The 20,465-nt window shown below is 44.5% G+C and overlaps 2 protein-coding genes across 2 annotated transcripts; both read right to left on the bottom strand.

Annotated features, from left to right (window-relative positions):
• Positions 1-3,406: 3,406 nt before the first annotated feature.
• Positions 3,407-4,321, bottom strand: LOC311107153 (free fatty acid receptor 3-like; the record flags this gene model as incomplete). Its single annotated transcript, XM_084149649.1, has 1 exon — positions 3,407-4,321. The coding sequence occupies one exon, from the start codon at positions 4,319-4,321 to the stop codon at positions 3,407-3,409; it is 915 nt and encodes a 304-aa protein (XP_084005775.1).
• A 22-nt stretch (positions 4,322-4,343) lies between these two features.
• Positions 4,344-19,530, bottom strand: LOC311107143 (free fatty acid receptor 2-like; the record flags this gene model as incomplete). The annotated part of the gene is made up of 4 exons (XM_084149642.1): positions 4,344-4,372; positions 10,042-10,387; positions 13,453-13,560; positions 19,282-19,530. The coding sequence occupies 4 exons, from the start codon at positions 19,528-19,530 to the stop codon at positions 4,344-4,346; spliced, it is 732 nt and encodes a 243-aa protein (XP_084005768.1).
• Between the last annotated feature and the right edge of the window lie 935 nt (positions 19,531-20,465).

The raw sequence follows: 20,465 nt of genomic DNA, 5'->3' as shown, positions 1-20,465 counted from the left end.
GTAACACAATACAATTTGGAAAAAGTCAAGCGGTGTGAATACTTTCTGAAGGCACTGTATGATCCTTTATTGATGTCACTTGTTAAATCCACTTCAATCAGTGCAGATGAAGGGGAGGACACTGGTTAAAGAAGGATTTTTAAGCCTTGAGACATGGATTGTGTATTTGTTCCATTCAGAGGGTGAATGGGCAAGACAAAATATTTACAGTGGGGGAAAAAAGTATTTAGTCAGCCACCAATTGTGCAAGTTCTCCCACTTAAAAAGATGAGAGAGGCCTGTAATTTTCATCATTCACTATGACAGACAAAATGATAATTTTTTTTCCAGAAAATCACATTGTAGGATTTTTAATGAATTTATTTGCAAATTATGGTGGAAAATAAGTATTTGGTCAATAACAAAAGTTTCTCAATACTTTGTTATATACCCTTTGTTGGCAATGACACAGGTCAAACGTTTTCTGTAAGTCTTCACAAGGTTTTCACACACTGTTGCTGGTATTTTGGCCCATTCCTCCATGCAGATCTCCTCTAGAGCAGTGATGTTTTGGGGCTGTCGCTGGGCAACACAGACTTTCAAATCCCTCCAAAGATTTTCTATGGGGTTGAGATCTGGAGACTGGCTAGGCCACTCCAGGACCTTGAAATGCTTCTTACAAAGCCACTCCTTCGTTGCCCGGGCGGTGTGTTTGGGATCATTGTCATGCTGAAAGACCCAGCCACGTTTCATCTTCAATGCCCTTGCTGATGGAAGGAGGTTTTCACTCAAAATCTCACGATACATGGCCCCATTCATTCTTTCCTTTACACGGATCAGTCGTCCTGGTCCCTTTGCAGAAAAACAGCCCCAAAGCATGATGTTTCCACCCCATGCTTCACAGTAGGTATGGTGTTCTTTGGATGCAACTCAGCATTCTTTGTCCTCCAAATACGACGAGTTGAGTTTTTACCAAAAAGTTATATTTTGGTTTCATCTGACCATATGACATTCTCCCAATCCTCTTCTGGATCATCCAAATGCACTCTAGCAAACTTCAGACGGGCCTGGACATGTACTGGCTTAAGCAGGGGGACACGTCTCGCACTGCAGGATTTGAGTCGCGGGCGGCGTAGTGTGTTACTGATGGTAGACTTTGTTACTTTGGTCCCAGCTCTCTGCAGGTCATTCACTAGGTCCCCCCGTGTGGTTCTGGGATTTTTGCTCACCGTTCTTGTGATCATTTTGACCCCACGGGGTGAGATCTTGCGTGGAGCCCCAGATCGAGGGAGATTATCAGTGGTCTTGTATGTCTTCCATTTCCTAATAATTGCTCCCACAGTTGATTTCTCCAAACCAAGCTGCTTACCTATTGCAGATTCAGTCTTCCCAGCCTGGTGCAGGTCTACAATTTTGTTTCTGGTGTCCTTTGACAGCTCTTTGGTCTTGGCCATAGTGGAGTTTGGAGTGTGACTGTTTGAGGTTGTGGACAGGTGTCTTTTATACTGATAACAAGTTCAAACAGGTGCCATTAATACAGGTAACGAGTGGAGGACAGAGGAGCCTCTTAAAGAAGAAGTTACAGGTCTGTGAGAGCCAGAAATCTTGCTTGTTTGTAGGTGACCAAATACTTATTTTCCACCATAATTTGCAAATAAATTCATTAAAAATCCTACAATGTGATTTTCTGGAGAAAAAAAATCTCAATTTGTCTGTCATAGTTGACGTGTACCTATGATGAAAATTACAGGCCTCTCTCATCTTTTTAAGTGGGAGAACTTGCACAATTGGTGGCTGACTAAATACTTTTTTTCCACACTGTAAGTGCCTTTGAACGGGGTATGGTAGTAGGTGCCAGGCGCACTGGTTTGTGTGGAGAACCGCAACGCTGCTGGGTTTTTCACGCTCAACAATTTCCCGTGTGTATCAAGAATGGTCCACCACCCAAAGGACATCCAGCAACTCAATAGTAGGAAGTTGTTCCTAATGTTTGATAGACTCAGTGTAGTTGCTGTGTAATTCTTAGCTTGTAGCTGAATTTGTCTTGTTTTGCCAATAGGGCTGTCCCCGACTGAAAATAATCTTGGTTGACCGACTCAAGAGGGAGCCAGAGATCAAGATAACCAGAAGAAGTCTAAGGCTAGAATTAGGCTCATTTGCGGATACACAGATAAATTAAAGAAGAGGTTTGGCATTATATGTTAATAGTAATAAACCATACAATTCGGGAAAAAACATTGTTATCAAATAAAACAAAATGATTAGTGTTGCACCATTGTTCTTACATAATATAACCATATACAATTTCAGTAGCACATCAGTGGAGGCTGGTGGGAGGACCTATAGGAGGTCATGCTCATTCTAATGGCTGGAATGGAATTAATGGAATGGTATCAAACATATGGAAACCACATGTTTGACTCCATTCCAATTTTTCTATTCCAGCCACTACAATGAGCCTGTCCTCCTATAGCTCCTCCCACCAGCCTCCACTGTAGCACATATATGTCTTAGAGTGATGGACTGTGCCATACCCGCGGCCTCCGCAATGGATTAGTCCACTGAGACAGGCACGAATCAGCCGGGTGTCTCGTGTGGCATAAAAAACAAAACAATTTGCGACTGCTCAACAAAAAACATCTCTGTCGACCAACAGCCTATCGACCAAACAACCGACCAGTCGACTAAATGGGGTCAGCCCTAATTGCCAATCTGCTGTGTCAAACAAGGCACTCATTTCTTTCCCTCTGAATACAATCCCATTGTATATATAATGTTACTGAGTGTACAATTGGTAAACTAATAACCAACATACCTAGTTCACAGGACACTATAAAGAGCAGTTATCTGTATTTATCTAGACTGGCACAAAGGAGAGAGGTTGTCTATTGTTTACAGTTCCTAGCACCGGAAAGAGGAGCCCGGTACGCTGTGACACAGCGCTGTATAATCTCCCCATGTTTGCACATCCTGCTTTCACACCCACCTCTGTGCTCTTACAGCTTCTGGTTCTACTCTATTTCTTCCAAGCCCCATAAAACAAGTATATTTTTATATTGGATGTAACCTACTGGTTAGAGCACATGTACTGTAATATAAACAATTTCAGTAATAAGGGTGATCGATTTATTCATGATTTTTTCAAATTAAATATAATCGATCTGTACATACAGTGGTTTGTGGAGGTGTGGGTAATGGTTATACTATAATTGTGGTACATCTTTAGGGAACGTAATTGATCATAGGTAGGACCTTATTATCTTTGCCAACAGTTACATAACATAACAGAATACATCTAATACATATAATATACAGAATACATAATTGCACTGAACATACGTAAACATTTATACATGACTAATTGGAACGTAAACACTCAAGGGGGGCATATTTCTCTGTATTTATCAGTCTTGAAGGCTGACCCCTATCAGTCTTGACCCCTCTCACACTTTAAAATGTGCAGTTTAGCCATTAAGCTCCTGAAGCAGTGACTGAGCATGCTCCTGACAGCCACAGAGGAGAAGTAGAAGATGATGGGGTCCAGGCAGGCGTTGAGGGTACTGGAGAGCAATGCTACATCCCTCCAACTTTCGCTGTCTTTCCGGATGAACCCCACCACATGGGATACGTTATAGGGCCCAAAGCAGAGGGCAAACACTAACAGGGTGCCCAGTGCCAGCCCGATGGCCCGCAGGCGCCGCCGCCGCCCGATGTTGGGCAGCCGAGACAGGATACGGATGAAGTTGACATAGCAGAAGGTGCAGACCAGGAAAGGGACGCAGAAGAGGACCAGGAATAGCTCCAGACGCACTGGGAGAAGGATGCTGAGCTGTTCTTGGGTGAAGTTCAGGTAGCACTTTGTTGGGGAATCGTCCATAGTGGTCCCATTGCCGTATATCCAGTGGGAGCAGGGCACAATGTACACGATGCTGAGGTTCAGTGATGACACCACCCAACATATGATGCTGGCCACCACAGCATAGCGCGGCCTGTGACACAAGGCGTATCTGATAGGGAAGGCCACACCAACGTAGCGCTCCACACTCACCGCGGTCAGGAGGAGGGTGCTGTTGTAGATGGTGGAGTAGAACAGGAAACCAGTGACTGGACACAGGAAGAAGGGGAGGTTCCAGTTCATGTCATCAACAGCCTCCTTTATCTTGAAGGGCAGGAAAGTGAGGAAGATGAGGTCGGAGATGGTCAGGTTGAGTAGCAGGATGTCGATGGGGGCAGGTTTGCAGCGCACCTTTTGGCAAAAGGTGCATAATGCCAGGATGTTGGCAGGTACCCCAATCAGGAAGGTGACAATGTAAACAGACAGCAACAGATGAGTGATCGGCATGGCGATTAGCCTACTCCATCAGTCACAGACACTTGGAGACTCTCAACACAACTGGAAAGAGAAAAGGGTGCGTTGGAATGTGTAACATCACTTGTGGGGCTGTTGCCGCAAATACAGTACCTTCAGAAAGTATTCACATCCCTTGACTTTTTCCACGTTTTGTTGTGTTACAGCTTGAATTTTAAATTGATAAAATTGATATTTTTTGTCACTGGCCTACACAAATGTTGACATTTTAACAAAGAAATAAAAAATTAAAAGCTGAAATGTCTTGAGTCAATAAGTATTCAACCCCTTTGTTATGGCAAGCCTAAATAAGTTCAGGAGTAAAAATTTGCTTATCAAGTCGTATAATAAATTGCATGGACTCACTCTGTGTGCAATAATAGTGTTTAATGTGATTTTTGAATGACTACCTCATCTCTCTCGAAAAGCAGACATTGAATATCCCTTTGGGCATGGTGAAGTTATTAATTACACTTCGGATGGTGTATCAATACATCCAGTCACTACGAAGATACAGGCGTCCTTCCTATCTCAGTTGCCAGACAGGAAGGAAACCGCTCAGGGATTTCACCATGAGGCCAATGGTGACTTTAAAACAGCTACAGAGTTTAATGGCTGTGATAAGCGAGAACTGAGGATGGATCAACAACATTGTAGTTACTCCACAACACTCACCTAATTGACAGAGTGAAAAGAAGGAAGCCTATAGAGGATACAAATATTCCAATACATGCATCCTGTTTGCAATAAGGCACTAAAGTAAAACAGCAAAAAATTTGGCAAAGTAATTCACTTTTTGTCCTATGTTTGGGGCAAATCCAATAGAACACATTACTTAGTACCACTCTACATATTTTCAAGCATAGTGGTGGCTGCATCGTGTTATGGGTATGCTTGTAATCGTTAAGGACGGGAGTGTTTCAGGATAAAAAATAAATGGAATGGAGCTAAGCACAGGCAAAATCCTAGAGGAAAACCTGGTTCAGTCTGCTTTCCACCAGACACTGGGAGATGAATTCACCTTTCAGCAGGACAATTACCTAAAACGCAAGGCAAAATCTACACTGGAGTTGCTTACCAAGAAGACAGTGAATGTTCCTGAGTGGCCTAGTTACAGTTTTGACTTAAATGTGCTTGAAAATATATGGCAAGATTTAAATTTGACAGTTTGAAGAATTTTGAAAAGAATCATGGGCAAATATTGTACAATCCAGGTGTGCAAAGCTCTTAGATACTTACCCAGAAAGACTCACAGCTGTAATCGCTGCCAAAGGTGATTTTAACATGTATTAACTCAGGGGTGTGAATACTTACAGTATGTAAATGAAATATTTCTGTATTTCTGAATTTTCAATACATTTGTTTTCACTTATGGGGTATTATGGGGTATTGTGTGTAGATGGGTGCTGGAAAAAAAAGGCTCTAACACAACAAAATGTGGAATAAGTCAAGGGGTATGAATACTTTCAGAAGGCACTGTATGTTACCAAAAAGGTGTCCCAAATCCAAATAAAATCAAAACAAATGATATTTGTCACATACACGTGTTTAGCAGATGTTATTGTGGGTGTAGCGAAATGCTTATGCTTCTAACTCCGGCAGTGCAGTAATATCTAACAAGTAATTTCGAAGAATTTCACAACAAATACCCAATACACACAAATCTAAGTAAGGAATGGAAATTTAAGAATATATACATATATGGACAAGCAATGACAGAGCGGCATGGACTAAGATACAGTAGAATATTATAGAATACAGTATATACATATGAGATGAGTAATGCAAGATATGTAAACATTATTAAAGTGACTAGTGTTCCATTTCTTAAAGTGGCCAGTGATTTCAATAGGCAGCAACAGCCTCTAATGTGCTAGTGATGGCTATTTTACAGTCTGATGGCCTTGAGATAGAAGCTGTTTTTCATTCTCTCTGTCCCAGCTTTGATGCACCTGTACTGACCTCGCCTTCTCCTTTGTTTTGTTGACGTTGAGTGAGAGGTTATTTTCCTGGTACCACACTCCCAGAGCCCTCTCCTCCCTGTAGGCTGTCTCGTCATTGTTGGTAATCAAGGCTACTACTGTTATGTCGTCTGCAAACTTGATGATTGAGTTGGAGGCGTGCTTGGCCACGCAGTCATGGGTGAACAGGGAGTACAGGAGGGGGCTGAGCACGCACCCTTGTGGGGCACCAGTGTTGAGGATCAGCGATTTTGTTTCCTACCTTCACCACCTGGGGGCGGCCCGTCAGGAAGTCAGGACCCAGTTGCACAGGGCGGGGTTCAAACCCAGGGACTCGAGCTTAATGATGAGCTTGGAGGGTACTATGGTGTTGAATGCTGAGCTATAGTCAATGAACAGCATTCTTACATAGGTATTCCTCTTGTCCAAATGGGATAGGGCAGTGTGATGGTGATTGCATCATCTGTGGATCTATTGGGGCGGTAAGCAAATTGAAGTGGGTCTAGGGTGACAGGTAAGGTAGAGGTTTATGATCCTTGACTAGTCTCTCAAAGCACTTCATGATGACAGAGGTGAGTGCTACGGGGCGATAGTCATTTAGTTCAGTTACCTTTGCTTTCTTGGGTACAGGAACAATGGTGGCCATCTTGAAGCATGTGGGGACAGCAGACTGGGATAGGGAGAGATTGAATATGTCCAGCTGGTCTCCGCATGCTCTGAGGATGCGGCTAGGGATGTCTGGGCCGGCAGCCTTGCGGGGGTTAACATGCTTAAATGTCTTACTCATGTCGGCTACGGAGAAGAAGGTGTTTAGCTTGTATGGAAGCGAGATGTCGGTGTCGGCTACGGGGCTGGTTTTCCTTTTGTAGTCCGTGATTGTCTGTAGACCCTGCTACATACGTCTCGTGTCTGAGCCGTTGAATTGCATCTCCACTTTGTCTCTATACTGATGTTTTGCCAGTTTAATTGCCTTGCGGAGTGAGTAGCTACGCTGTTTGTATTCTGCCATATTCCCAGTCACCTTGCCATGGTAAATGCGGTGGTTCGCGCTTTCAATTTTGAGCAAATGCTGCCATCTATCCACGGTTTCTGGTTAGGGTAGGTTTTAATTGTCACAGTGGGCACAACATCTCCTATACACTTCCTGATAAACTCAGTCACCGTTTCAGTGTATTCGTCTAAATTATTTTCGCAAGCTACCCGGAACATATCCCAGTCCGCATGATCAAAACAATCTTGAAGCTGGATTCCGATTCCGATTGGTCAGACCAGCGTTGAATAGTCCTTAGCACAGGTACTTCCTGTTTGAGTTTCTGCCTATAGGAAGGGAGGAGCAAAATGGAGTCGTGGTCAGATTTGCCGAAAGGAGGGCGGGGGAGGCCCTTATAACCATCCCAGAAGTTCGAGTAGCAATGGTTTAGGATTTTAGCAGTCCGAGTACAAGAGTCGATATGTTGATAGAACTTCGGCAGCCTAGTCCTCAAATTTGCTTTGTTAAAATACAATAAATGCAGCCTCAGGATATGTGGTTTCCAGTTTGCATAAAGTCCAGTGATGTTCTTTGAGGGCCGTCGTGGTATCGGTTTGAGGGGGGATATACACGGCCGTGACTATAACCGAAGAAAATTCTCTTGGGAGATAATACGGTCAGCATTTGATTATGAGGTATTCTAGGTCGGGTGAACAAAAGGACTTGAGTTCCTGTATGTTACTACAATTACACCATGAGTCGTTAATCATGAAAAACACATCTCCACCCTTCTCCTTCCCGGAGAGATATTTTTTTCTGTCTGCGCGATGAACTGAGAACCCATCTGGCTGGACCGATTTCGACAGAATATCCCCAGAGAGCCATGTTTACGTGGAATAAAGTATGTTACAGGCCCTGATGTCTCTCTGGAAAGAAATCCTTGCCCTGAGCTCGTCAACCTTGTTATTCAAAGACTGAACATTAGCGAGTAATATACTTGGAAGCGGTGGATGGTGTGCGCGCCTCCTAAGTCGAACTAGCAGGCCGCTCCGAGTGCCTCTCCTCCGCCGGTGATGTTGTGGGTCAGCCGCTGGAATCAGTTCAATTGCCCTGGGGAGAGCAAAAAAAGGATCTGCTTCGGGAAAGTCGTATTCCTGGTCGCAATGCTGGTGAGTTACCGCCGCTCTGATATCCCAAAAAATACCGCAAAGTTTCCTAAGAGCTAGTCGCGAGGCTGCCATCTTCGTCGGCACCATGAGATACTAACTTTCAGACATTATCTGTCAGCAGTAGGAAACACTACTCATTAGCCATATTTTTGTCTGCTTTTGTGTTTTGATTTAATTGTTCACCTGTATAAAAACATAAGCCTCACCTTGAGGACCTTTTGGGCTTATTTATAAAACTTTAGTTACTGTAAATGTATCACCTGTGTTCTGAATAAGTTAAATCTTTAGTAGAGATTGGATTGATGCATAAATTCAGAATTCACTTAGAATGTTAACAAGATATACAGTAAAAGAGTGAATAGATGCTATTCAAGATTAATTTGATTCTGTATTTACAGTTTTTATAGGGGGGAGAAGTAGGTGATACATTGTCTGTTGTGGTAAAGTTTTATGAATAACCCCTCTTTTTTTACTGATACCACATTCATACTATAACTAATGTGAGAGGAAATGTTCTAATAACAAACTCACCTCCATGGATCTTGAAAATCTTTAGCCTCAAGATCACAATGTCATCCGACTGGATCCTCAAATGTACTGGCAGCACAAAGTGTCTGCCAGATGCTGATTGTCAGATCCAATCAGAACACTCCTCCCTCACAGCATTACCTACTGACAAGTGGCTGTGATGTGATGTGCTGCGGAAATGTAATTAACTCCTGTCGCAATCTTTGTTCCCACAGCTCTCCAAACATTGTCTCTCAGCAACCCTTGAATGTCCAATGTGAGGTAACACATTTACATGGAAATGTGTTGCAATCACATTAAGGTCAGTGTAAAATAAAATGGTAGATAGTTGGTCAGTCATTAAATCATTGGGCTTTGATTGTGAAAATATGAGATATTGAAATAATCTGGGAATAATCAGATGTTTCTGCCCACCAAATGGCAGAGTCAATCTTTAGAGAGTTGCAACAGTGTTAGGGACTCATTTGAGCATGTGGTATGCTTGAAGAAAACAGAACACACCAATTTTTGTGAAGACAAATGTCTATCATTCACACTACAACATATATTTTTTAAACTCCCATGAATAGATGTTAGTAAAGAATCAAGTCTCTCACACTCCTGATGATAATCTAAGTGACTGACTGGCTATTAATAAGAAGGGGTTGGTGATGGGGGGTCAATCACATTTACACTGCACTCACTATACAGGCTCATAAATGACTGAAACCGCTGTCACATGTCAATGTTTGTTTTCAACTAATGATAATAGAGAAAAGCAATGTTGTTACATAATGATATTGATAAGTCTTAATAAGGAGTTTATTGGCACTAGGTTCTTATCTGCATAAGAACAAAAACAAGTTTTAAGATGAGAGTATCAAAACATGACAATATAATGCATGCGGTATAGCATAAGACAAACTATATGCAATGACCACAATATAACTTTTCTGATAATAAAAAAAAAGTACATAAATAATATTTTATATAATTAGTGCCACAGTCGCCGACCACATGAATGCCTTCCATGACTGCTAACCAGTTGCACCATCGAAAAGGATCCTCTTCATTGGCGACATTTCAAGCTGTGAAGTGAGCTGTTACAAAGGCAGTGGCTGAACATGCTCCTAAGAGCAGAGGAGAAGTAGAAAACTATAGGGTCCAGACTGGCGTTAAAGGTGTTTATCAGGTTGGCTTGTCGCGCCAAGTAGAGACTTTGGACATGAACCCCACGACATGGTTGGGACACATTGTAGGGCCCAAAACACAGGATGAAAACCAGCAGAGTACCCAGAGCCAGCCCGATGTTACGCAGGCGCTGCTGCCGGCGGATGTTGGGTAGCCAAGACAGGATACAGATGAAGTTGGCATAGCAGAAGCAGCAGATCAGGAATGGAATGCAGAAGAGAACTAGGAAAATCTCTAAACGTACAGGAAGAAGGATACTGAGCTGTACATTAGTGAAATCCCCATAGTATTATCATTGGTAACTTGGAATTGCATTACGAAGACAAAACTGTGTCACGAGGGTCTATGTCGTCTAAATATGACCAAGGCGCAGCGTGTCCAAGAAACATGACTTTATTTAAATCAAAGTCTGGAACAAAACAACAAAACAAGACCGATACGTGAAGTCCCCTGCAACACTGACAGAACTTGGAACAAAAACCCACAACTCCCACAAGAAAACATACAGAATAAATATGGCTCCCAATCAGAGATAACGAGCCGACAGCTGACACTCGTTACCTCCGATTGGGAGTCATCGACCAAACCTAGAAATACAACCAACAGAAATGCAAACATAGAAATACACCCAAATGCCCAACATAACCAAACCAAAACCCAACAACACAAAATACACCCTGGCTCAAATACAAACGTCCCGGAGCCAGAGTGTCACAGTACCCCCCCCTAAAGGTGCGACCTCCGGGCGCACCAGCATACAGTCTAGGGGAGGGTCTGGGTGGGCGTCTGTCCACGGTGGCGGTTCTGGCCCTGGTCGTGGTCCCCACCCCACCTTAGTCACTATCCGCTTCCGTAGCCTCCTCCACATGACCACCCCCCAACTAAACCCCACTGGATTAAGGGGCGGCACCGGACTAAAGGGCAGCACCGGACTAAGGGGCAGCACCGGACTAAGGGGCAGTACCGGATTAAGGGGCAGCACCAGGATAAGGGGCAGCACCGGGCTAAGGGACAGCACCGGACTCAATGGCAGATCCTGGCTGGCTGGCTCTGGCGGGTCCTGGCTGGACGGCTCTGGCGGATCCTGGCTGGACGGCTCTGGCGGATCCTGGCTGGACGGCTCATGGCTGGCTGAAGGATCTGGCTGCTCATGGCTGGCTGACGGATCTGGCTGCTCATGGCTGGCTGACGGATCTGGCTGCTCATGGCTGGCCGACGGATCTGGCTGCTCATGGCTGGCCGACGGATCTGGCTGCTCATGGCTGGCTGAAGGATCTGGCTGCTCATGGCTGGCTGACGGATCTGGCTGCTCATGGCTGGCTGACGGATCTGGCTGCTCATGGCTGGCCGACGGATCTGGCTGCTCATGGCTGGCTGACGGATCTGGCTGCTCATGGCTGGCTGACGGATCTGGCTGCTCATGGCTGGCTGACGGATCTGGCTGCTCATGGCCGGCTGACGGATCTGGCTGCTCATGTCTGGCAGAAGGCTCTGGCTGATCCTGTCTGGCGGAAGGCTCTGGCTGATCCTGTCTGGCGGAAGACTCTAGCGGCTCCGGTCTGGCGGACGGCTCTGAAGGCTCATGGCAGACGGGCGGCTTAAGCGCCTTTGGGCAGACGGGCAGTTCAGGCCCCGTTGGGCAGACGGCAGACTCTGGCCGTCTGAGGCGCACCGTAGGCCTGGTGCGTGGTGCCGGAACTGGAGGTACCGGGCTGAGGACACGCATCTCAGGGCTAGTGCGGGGAGAAGCAACAGGGTATGCTGGACCCTGGGGACGCACATAAGGGCTAGTGCGGAGAGCCGGAACAGGGCATGCTGGACCCTGGGGACTCACATAAGGCCTAGTGCGGAGAGCAGCAACAGGGCATGCTGGACCCTGGGGACGCACATAAGGGCTAGTGCGGAGAGCCGGAACAGGGCATGCTGGACCCTGGGGACTCACATAAGGCCTAGTGCGGAGAGCCGGAACAGGGCATGCTGGACCCTGGGGACTCACATAACGCCTAGTGCGGAGAGCCGGAACAGGGCATGCTGGACCCTGGGGACTCACATAACGCCTAGTGCGGGGAGAAGGAACAGGGCATGCTGGACCCTGGGGACGCACATAAGGGCTAGTGCGGAGAGCAGCAACAGGACGCACAGGACTCGGGGAACACACAGGAGGCTTGGTGCGTGGTGTAGGCACTGGTGGTACTGGGCTGGAGCGGGGAGGTGGCGCCGGAAATACCGGACCGTGCAGGCTTACTGGCCCCCTTGAGCACTGAGCCTGCCCAACCTTACCCGGGTTGATGCTCCCCGTCGCCCGACCAGTACGGGGAGGTGGAATAACCCGCACCGGCCTATGTGGGCGAACCGGGAACACCATGCGTAAGGCTGGTGCCATGTACGCCGGCCCGAGAAGACGCACTGGTGGCCTGATGCGTTGGGCCGGCTTCATGACATTCGGCTCAACGCTCAATCTAGCCCGGCCGATACGTGGAGCTGGAATGTACCGAACCGGGCTATGCCTGCGTACAGGAGACACCATGCGCTCTACTGCGTAACACGGTGTCTGCCCGTACTCTCGCTCTCCACGGTAAGTCCAGGGAGTAGGCGCAGGTCTCCTACCTGACTTCGCCACACTCCCTTTTAGCCCCCCCCCCAAGAAATTTTTGGGTAGTACCCACGGGCTTCCAGCCTTGACTCCGTGCTGCCTCCTCATACCGCCTCCTCTCGGCTTTAGCTGCCTCCAGCTCTTCACGAGGGCGGCGATATTCTCCCGGTTGTGCCCAAGGACCCTTTCCATCCAGTATCTCCTCCCATGTCCATGAATCCTTGATAGGCGTCCATAAATCCTGTTGCCGCTTGACACGCTGCTTGGTCCTTTTAAGGTGGGTTTTTCTGTCACGAGGGTCTATGTCGTCTAAATATGACCAAGGCGCAGCGTGTCCAAGAAACATGACTTTATTTAAATCAAAGTCTGGAACAAAACAACAAAACAAGACCGATACGTGAAGTCCTCTGCAACACTGACAGAACTTGGAACAAAAACCCACAACTCCCACAAGAAAACATACAGAATAAATATGGCTCCCAATCAGAGATAACGAGCCGACAGCTGACACTCGTTACCTCCGATTGGGAGTCATCGACCAAACCTAGAAATACAACCAACAGAAATGCAAACATAGAAATACACCCAAATGCCCAACATAACCAAACCAAAACCCAACAACACAAAATACACCCTGGCTCAAATACAAACGTCCCGGAGCCAGAGTGTCACACACTGCAGTGGGCAAGGGACACGATCCAGAAAACTACACAGGCCAACAGAGCGTTGCCAACCCTGCCTGATGCTGTGAATCTTATGGTATAAGTGACACCAAGGTAGCGCTCCACAGTCACCGCTGTCAGGAGGAGGGTGCTGTTGTAGATTGTGGTGTAGAAGTAGGGCTGTCAAATTCCACGTGACCATTTAGTCACGGTAATTAGGCTTCTCCAAGCTCTGATGCTGCTGATGGTCATTAGTAGTCTACCAAACTTGCTAACTGCCTGATACTCAGCACTCTATTGTCCCTCTAATCACTCTGACATCAATGCAAATGTAATCGAAAATCAAACACTTCATGACAGCCCATTAGCTCATGGTGTGCAACATTTCTATAGGCTATGCAATTGAGTGAGGAAACAGAGGGATGGCCTCTATTAAAAAGAGGAGGATCCCATCAGCTTTCTATAGGCTAGGCCCACTATATTTATTTCTCAACTTTCCTAATATTAAGCACATTGCTTATCATTACAACAGAAGTATAGCCTACCTGGCTGGCATGAAAATGAACCAAGGGAAAAGCGTCCTCCATTCGCTATTTAAGTGCATAGATGACATGTATTTTTCCCCCTGCCCCCGTTTCGAGACAGGTGCATGATAATGGTCCATTCTAAATCAAAACAAATTTCACACATATATTATTTAGTATATGTAAAGACAAGATTAAACGACGACATGGACAACATACAGCTAGCGGGCTATACGCTACATCGGCAGGATAGAACGGCTGACTCCGGTAAGACAAGGGGTGGCGGTCTGTGTATATTTGTAAACAACAGCTGGTGCACAAAATCAAATACTAAGGAAGTCTTGAGGTTTTGCTCGCCTGAGGTAGAGTATCTTTTTTTTTTTTTTTTTTTTTTTTTTGGGGGGGATGGATCAGCTTAATATTGCAGACAGATTGTAACTTCCATCAATGTAATTGTCTGCATCACTTCCAATCCCCCATGTTTTTTATATATATACTCCCCTTTATTACTTTTCAACCCCGCCATCCTTTCCCTACTTGGAGTAAATTAGTGAACAACAATGCCCAGGCCTCTACTTCCGGTCTATACTTACTATCTACACCTTATGGACAGAGTTAATTTTACAATAATTCTATTTTATATATATATATATATTATTTTTTTGCTCCTGAACTTCTTCTACTCTCAACCTCTCCAATCATTTTCATGATGTCCATCCGGTTTGCTTCTATATGCCATATCTTTCTAACTGTGCTCTTTCCCAAAAGCTCCCAACATACAACCTATATACTTATTATGGACACAGTATGCTTACATTATTAGCTATCTTTGTTATTATTTGTTGTTATTTGTTATTAGTCCCATCCTTCAACTCTATTCAATACCTCCCATCTATCTCTTAACACCATCCATATAGGATTTCTATTTGCCATATATATTTCAACCGTACTGTGATGTTTTACAAAAGTTCTGAACCTTTCTATTCTCATTGCTTCTACAGATTGTGAATTAAAAATAAACATTTTTGCTAAAAGTATTATTATATTATTGATTGATTGACTATGACTTTTCAGATCACCCAGTAATGCTATCTGCAAGGTTAGCTCCAGGTAAATATTGCAATCCTTTAGCCATTCCTGGACCTGTGTCCAAAAACAAGCTACAAATGGACAGAACCAAAACAAATGATCTAATGATTCTGTCTCTTCACAGCAAAATCTGCAGAGCTGGGAAGATTGTATCCCCCATATAAATAACATTCTATTGGTAGCAAGAATTTTATATAATAATTTAAATTGAAAGATTCTAATTTTTGAATCCGGTGTCGTTTTGCGTGTCAGTTCATAAACACTATGCCATGGGATCGGTACGTCAAAGATCTCTTCCCAACTATTTTGCAATCTATATGGGACGGCTGTCAATCCTTTGGTCCTTAAGTGAAACTGATATACTTTTTTATTTATCACAGTTTTCCTTAACCAATTATGTTCTTTAATGCAAGGCCGACAGACAAGTTCCTTACTTTCTCCCCCTTCCACTTTCCTCTTCCACTTTTGCGGTAAGGCTGCAATTATTTGGTTGTAATTTTGGGTAGAGCAGACATTTCCATATGTTTTTGTTAGCTGCATGTGCGACATAACTCCACCAGTCCTACCGATGATATCATTTACGAAGATTATACCTTTTTTAAACATTCTGTCAAAAAATAAAGGTTTTTTGTCAATTAGTATATTTGAATTTAACCACAATATTTGTTGCATTATTTGTTCTGTCGTTTCTGGAGGATTAAATTGAAATTGCAACCAACTTTCTATGGCTTGTTTTAGAAATAGTGATATTTGGGAGATGATTTCCTTTTCAAATAACTGCAAATGAGTTGTTGTAATATGAATAAAGGGAAAAAGGCCTTTCTTGAACATTGGGTGAGACAATCTTACTAATTTGCTTGAGAACCAGTTCGGATTTAAGTATAACTTTTGTATGACTGAAGCTTTTAGTGATAGGTCTAATGCTTTAATATTTAATAATTTCTGTCCTCCGAATTCATATTCATTATATAAATATGCCCTTTTAATTTTGTCTGGCTTGCCGTTCCAAATAAAATTGAATATTTTTTTCTCATATAATTTAAAAAACTGTTCGCTAGGCGTAGGCAAGACCATAAGCAAATAGGTAAACTGGGATAATACTAAAGAGTTAATCAGGGTGATTTTATAAGCAAAAAACTAAAGCAGGAAGCACCAGTGACTCGGTTAATAAAAAAGTGTTCAGATGATGCAGATGCTAAGCTACAGGACTATTTTGCTAGCACAGACTGGAACATGTTCCGGCATTCTTCAGATAGCATTGAGGAGTACACCACATCAGTCACTGGCTTCATCAATAAGTGCATTGATGACGTCGTCCCCACAGTGACCGTACGTACATACCCCAACCAGAAGCCATGGATTACAGGCAACATCCGCACTGAGCTAAAGGGTAGAGCTGCCGCTTTCAAGGAGCGGGACTCTAACCTGGACGCTTATAAGAAATCCCGCTATGCCCTCCGACGAACCATCAAACAGGCAAAGAGTCAGTACAGGACTAAGATTGAATCGTACTACACTGGCTCTGACGCTCGTCGGATGTGGCAGGGCTTGAAAAATATTACAGACTACAAAGGGAAGCACAACCGCGAGCTGCCCAGTGACACAAGACTTCCAGACGAACTAAACCACTTCTATGCTCGCTTCGAGGCAAGCAACACTGAAGCATGCATGAGAGCACCAGCTGTTCCGGATGACTATGTGATCACGCTCTCCGTAGCCAATGTGAGTAAGACTTTTAAGCAGGTCAACATTCACAAGGCCGCAGGGCCAGACGGATTACCAGGACCTGTACTCCGAGCATGTGCTGACCAACTGGCAAGTGTCTTCACTGACATTTTCAACATGTCCCTGACTGAGTGTGTAATACCAACATGTTTCAAGCAGACCACCATAGTCCCCGTACCCAAGGACACTAAGATAACCTGCCTAAATGACTACCGACCCGTAGCACTGACGTCTGTAGCCATGAAGTGCTTTGAAAGGCTGGTCATGGCTCACATCAACACCATTATCCCAGAAGCTCTAGACCCACTCCAATTTGCATACCGCCCCAACAGATCCACAGATGATGCAATTTCTATCGCACTCCACACTGCCCTTTCCCACCTGGACAAGAGGAACACCTACGTGAGAATGCTATTCATTGACTACAGCTCAGCATTCAACACCATAGTGCCCTCTAAGCTCATCACTAAGCTAAGGATCCTGGGACTAAACACCTCCCTCTGCAACTGGATCCTGGACTTCCTGACGGGCCGCCCCCAGGTGGTAAGAGTAGGTAACAACACATCTGCCACACTGATCCTCAACACGGGGACCCCTCAGGGGTGCGTGCTCAGTCCCCTCCTGTACTCCCTGTTCACCCATGACTGCATGGCCAGGCACGATTCCAACACCATCATTAAGTTTGCCGACGACACAACAGTGGTAGGCCTGATCACCGACAACGATGAGACAGCCTATAGGAAGGAGGTCAGAGACCTGGCCGTGTGGTGCCAGGATAATAACCTCTCCCTCAATGTGACCAAGACAAAGGAGATGATTGTGGACTACAGGAAAAAAAAGAGGACTGAGCACGCCCCCATTCTCATCGACGGGGCTGTAGTGGAACAGGTTGAGAGCTTCAAGTTCCTTGGTGTCCACATCACCAATGAACTATCATGGTCCAAACACACCAAGACAGTCGTGAAGAGGGCACGACAAAGCCTATTCCCCCTCAGGAGACTGAAAAGATTTGGCATGGGTCCTCAGATCCTCAGAAAATTCTACAGCTGCACCATCGAGAGAATCCTGACTGGTTGCATCACCGCCTGGTATGGCAACTGCTCGGCCTCCGACCGCAAGGCACTACAGAGGGTAGTGCGTACGGCCCAGTACATCACTGGGGCCAAGCTTCCTGCCATCCAGGACCTCTATACCAGGCGGTGTCAGAGGAAGGCCCTCAAAATTGTCAAAGACTCCAGCCACCCTAGCCATAGACTGTTCTCTCTGCTACCGCACGGCAAGCGGTATCGGAGTGCCAAGTCTAGGTCCAAAATACTTCTCAACAGCTTCTACCCCCAAGCCATAAGACTCCTGAACAGCTAATCATGGCTACCCGAACTAGTTGCACTAATTGTATTAATTTGGGATCTATCGCATCCCACAACTGTCCCAGACTGTTTGGAATATTTATTTCTCGCACAGAATAGAATAGGTCAACTTTTGTACTATGGGGGATGGAAGATTGACATAGGCTAGTGCTTTTGCTGTTCATTAGGCCTACTCATCTTGTTGGCTGATGAAAAGTAAACGTGTACAGTTCTTCCAATATCTTCAATATGCACCTCGGAATTGGATAAGGACGCGCGCAGTTGTGTCCCCGATGTGTCTGTCTTCACTTGTAGCCTGTGAGAAAGACCCGATCACGTGATGGAGAGCCATGTGGGTGAGAGGTGCTTCAGAGCAAGCAGCACTCAGGGAGAAGGGAACAGTGGCCACTGGCCGCAAAAGGCATGGATTTCTTTTAGGGTGCATTACGGCCACACAAAGGAGATGCCGCCTGGAAATTCGAGGCATTAACAAGTGCTTGTCAAATTGTGAATGAGAGACTGATGAAGTGTGTACAGCCTGCACAAAGCAGAGCACTTGCCTTTCAAGCTACTTTTTTCAAATCATCATTAGAGTCGAATCATGCAGCCTTACAATGTATTAACAATCAAAACATATAGCCCAACATTTGTAGAACAACTAAAGTTACATTAATAACTCTAAATTAAGCATATAGGAGTACCTATTTCTTTGTTAACCACTCAACACAGAATAGCTGCATGTGCGCACTCCCTCAAATCGTTTAGATAAAATATCCTTTCTATTTTATCCAGCTTTGTTCAATTGTATTCTTCATACTATAAAATAATATAAAATAATGCCACGGAATGAGCTAGTGTAGCCCACAGCCATTTGGCACAGCCAGATCAGGACCTAACATAAGGACAACACAGAGTATGCTATTATGTTCTTCTGAAATAGACTACATTTTCTTCATATCATGTTTCTTTAGACCTGTCTAAAATAAATAATGGATTTATTGTGGTGTAGACTATATTACATGGATTTATTATACTTTTTTGAATGTAGATGTTCCAAAGGTCTGCATCAGTGGCTTGTAGGCTATGTGTGGAAGCCAGAAGATGCTAAATGTGTTTATGTTAATTAATGGTCAATTACCATGAGACCAACAGTTATTTGCTTGACAATCACCGGCTGACGAAATTTCGTGACCACCACAGCCCTATGTAGAAGTTACTGGACACAAGAAGTAGTGGATGTTCCATTCCTGGTTGTCGGCCACCTCCATCTTGAAAGGCAGGAAGTTGAGGAAAATGAGGTTGGAGATGGTCAGGTTGAGTAGCAGGATGTCGATGGGGGCAGGTTTGTGGCGCACCTTTCGGAAAAAAGCACAAAATGCCAGCATGTTGGCAGGTACCCCGATCAGGAAGGTGGTGATGTAGACAAACAGTGCAAAGCCGCTGGGAAAGTCATCTGCTGCTGTCATGTGTAGTTACTATCAGAATTGTTGTCACTACAAGAAAGAGGAGAGCATCATGATATACTGACGGTTCAACTCAAAACTATTGGTAGGAGCCCACTGGGACAGACGCCAATTCAACATCTATTCCACATTGGTTAGACGTAATTTCATTGAAATGGCATGGAAACAATGTTGATTCAACCAGTGTGTGCCCAGTGGGAGGTAGCTACTATGAGTTGTGTTGTCATAGTTGTTGTCATATGTTATTTATAGTATTACTTATATTGTAGCAGTTTCCTTCACTGTCAACTAAGTGTCCATAAAGTTAAACCTTTGAATACTCAAACTTAATATTCTGAATATACTAACATGAGGTATCAATAATTAGACAGGATACATTTGCCCATTCCACAATTTTCTTCAAACTCACCTATTCAGTATCCCAGGGCCACTAAGACATTATGGAAACCAGAGAATCAGATCAAATTAAACAGTCATAGGAATCTGTCTTACCCTGGTCTAGGGAGTAGGAAGTATGGGGTAAGTTGAGCCACGGGACAGGGTAAGTTAAGCCACCTATACATTTCTGTATTGAATTAAATATTACCTCTACCTTTTTAAAACCATGTCTATCTTTATTTCCCAAACACAATTCAACATAATCACAATCGCTGTTTGTCCTTTAAGCATATTTTAACACAGGCTTAACACCTACCTATATGTACATATCTACCTCAATTACCTCGTACCCCTGCACACCGACTCGGGACTGGTCCCCCGTGTATGTAGCCAAGTTATCGTTACTCTTGTGTATTTATATCTTTCTATTATTTAAAAAATGTTATCTGCATTGTTGGGAAGGGCCCGTAAGTAATCATTTCACTGTTAGTCTACACCTGTTGTTTACGAAGCATGTGACGAATAAAATTAGATTTGAGATTTTATTTTAACAAAGACTT

Source organism: Coregonus lavaretus, assembly GCF_964263955.1.
Source record: "Coregonus lavaretus genome assembly, chromosome: 3".
NCBI lineage: Eukaryota > Metazoa > Chordata > Actinopteri > Salmoniformes > Salmonidae > Coregonus > Coregonus lavaretus.
Note: the sequence above shows the minus strand (reverse complement) of the source record. Positions and strands in the feature narration are given on the sequence as shown.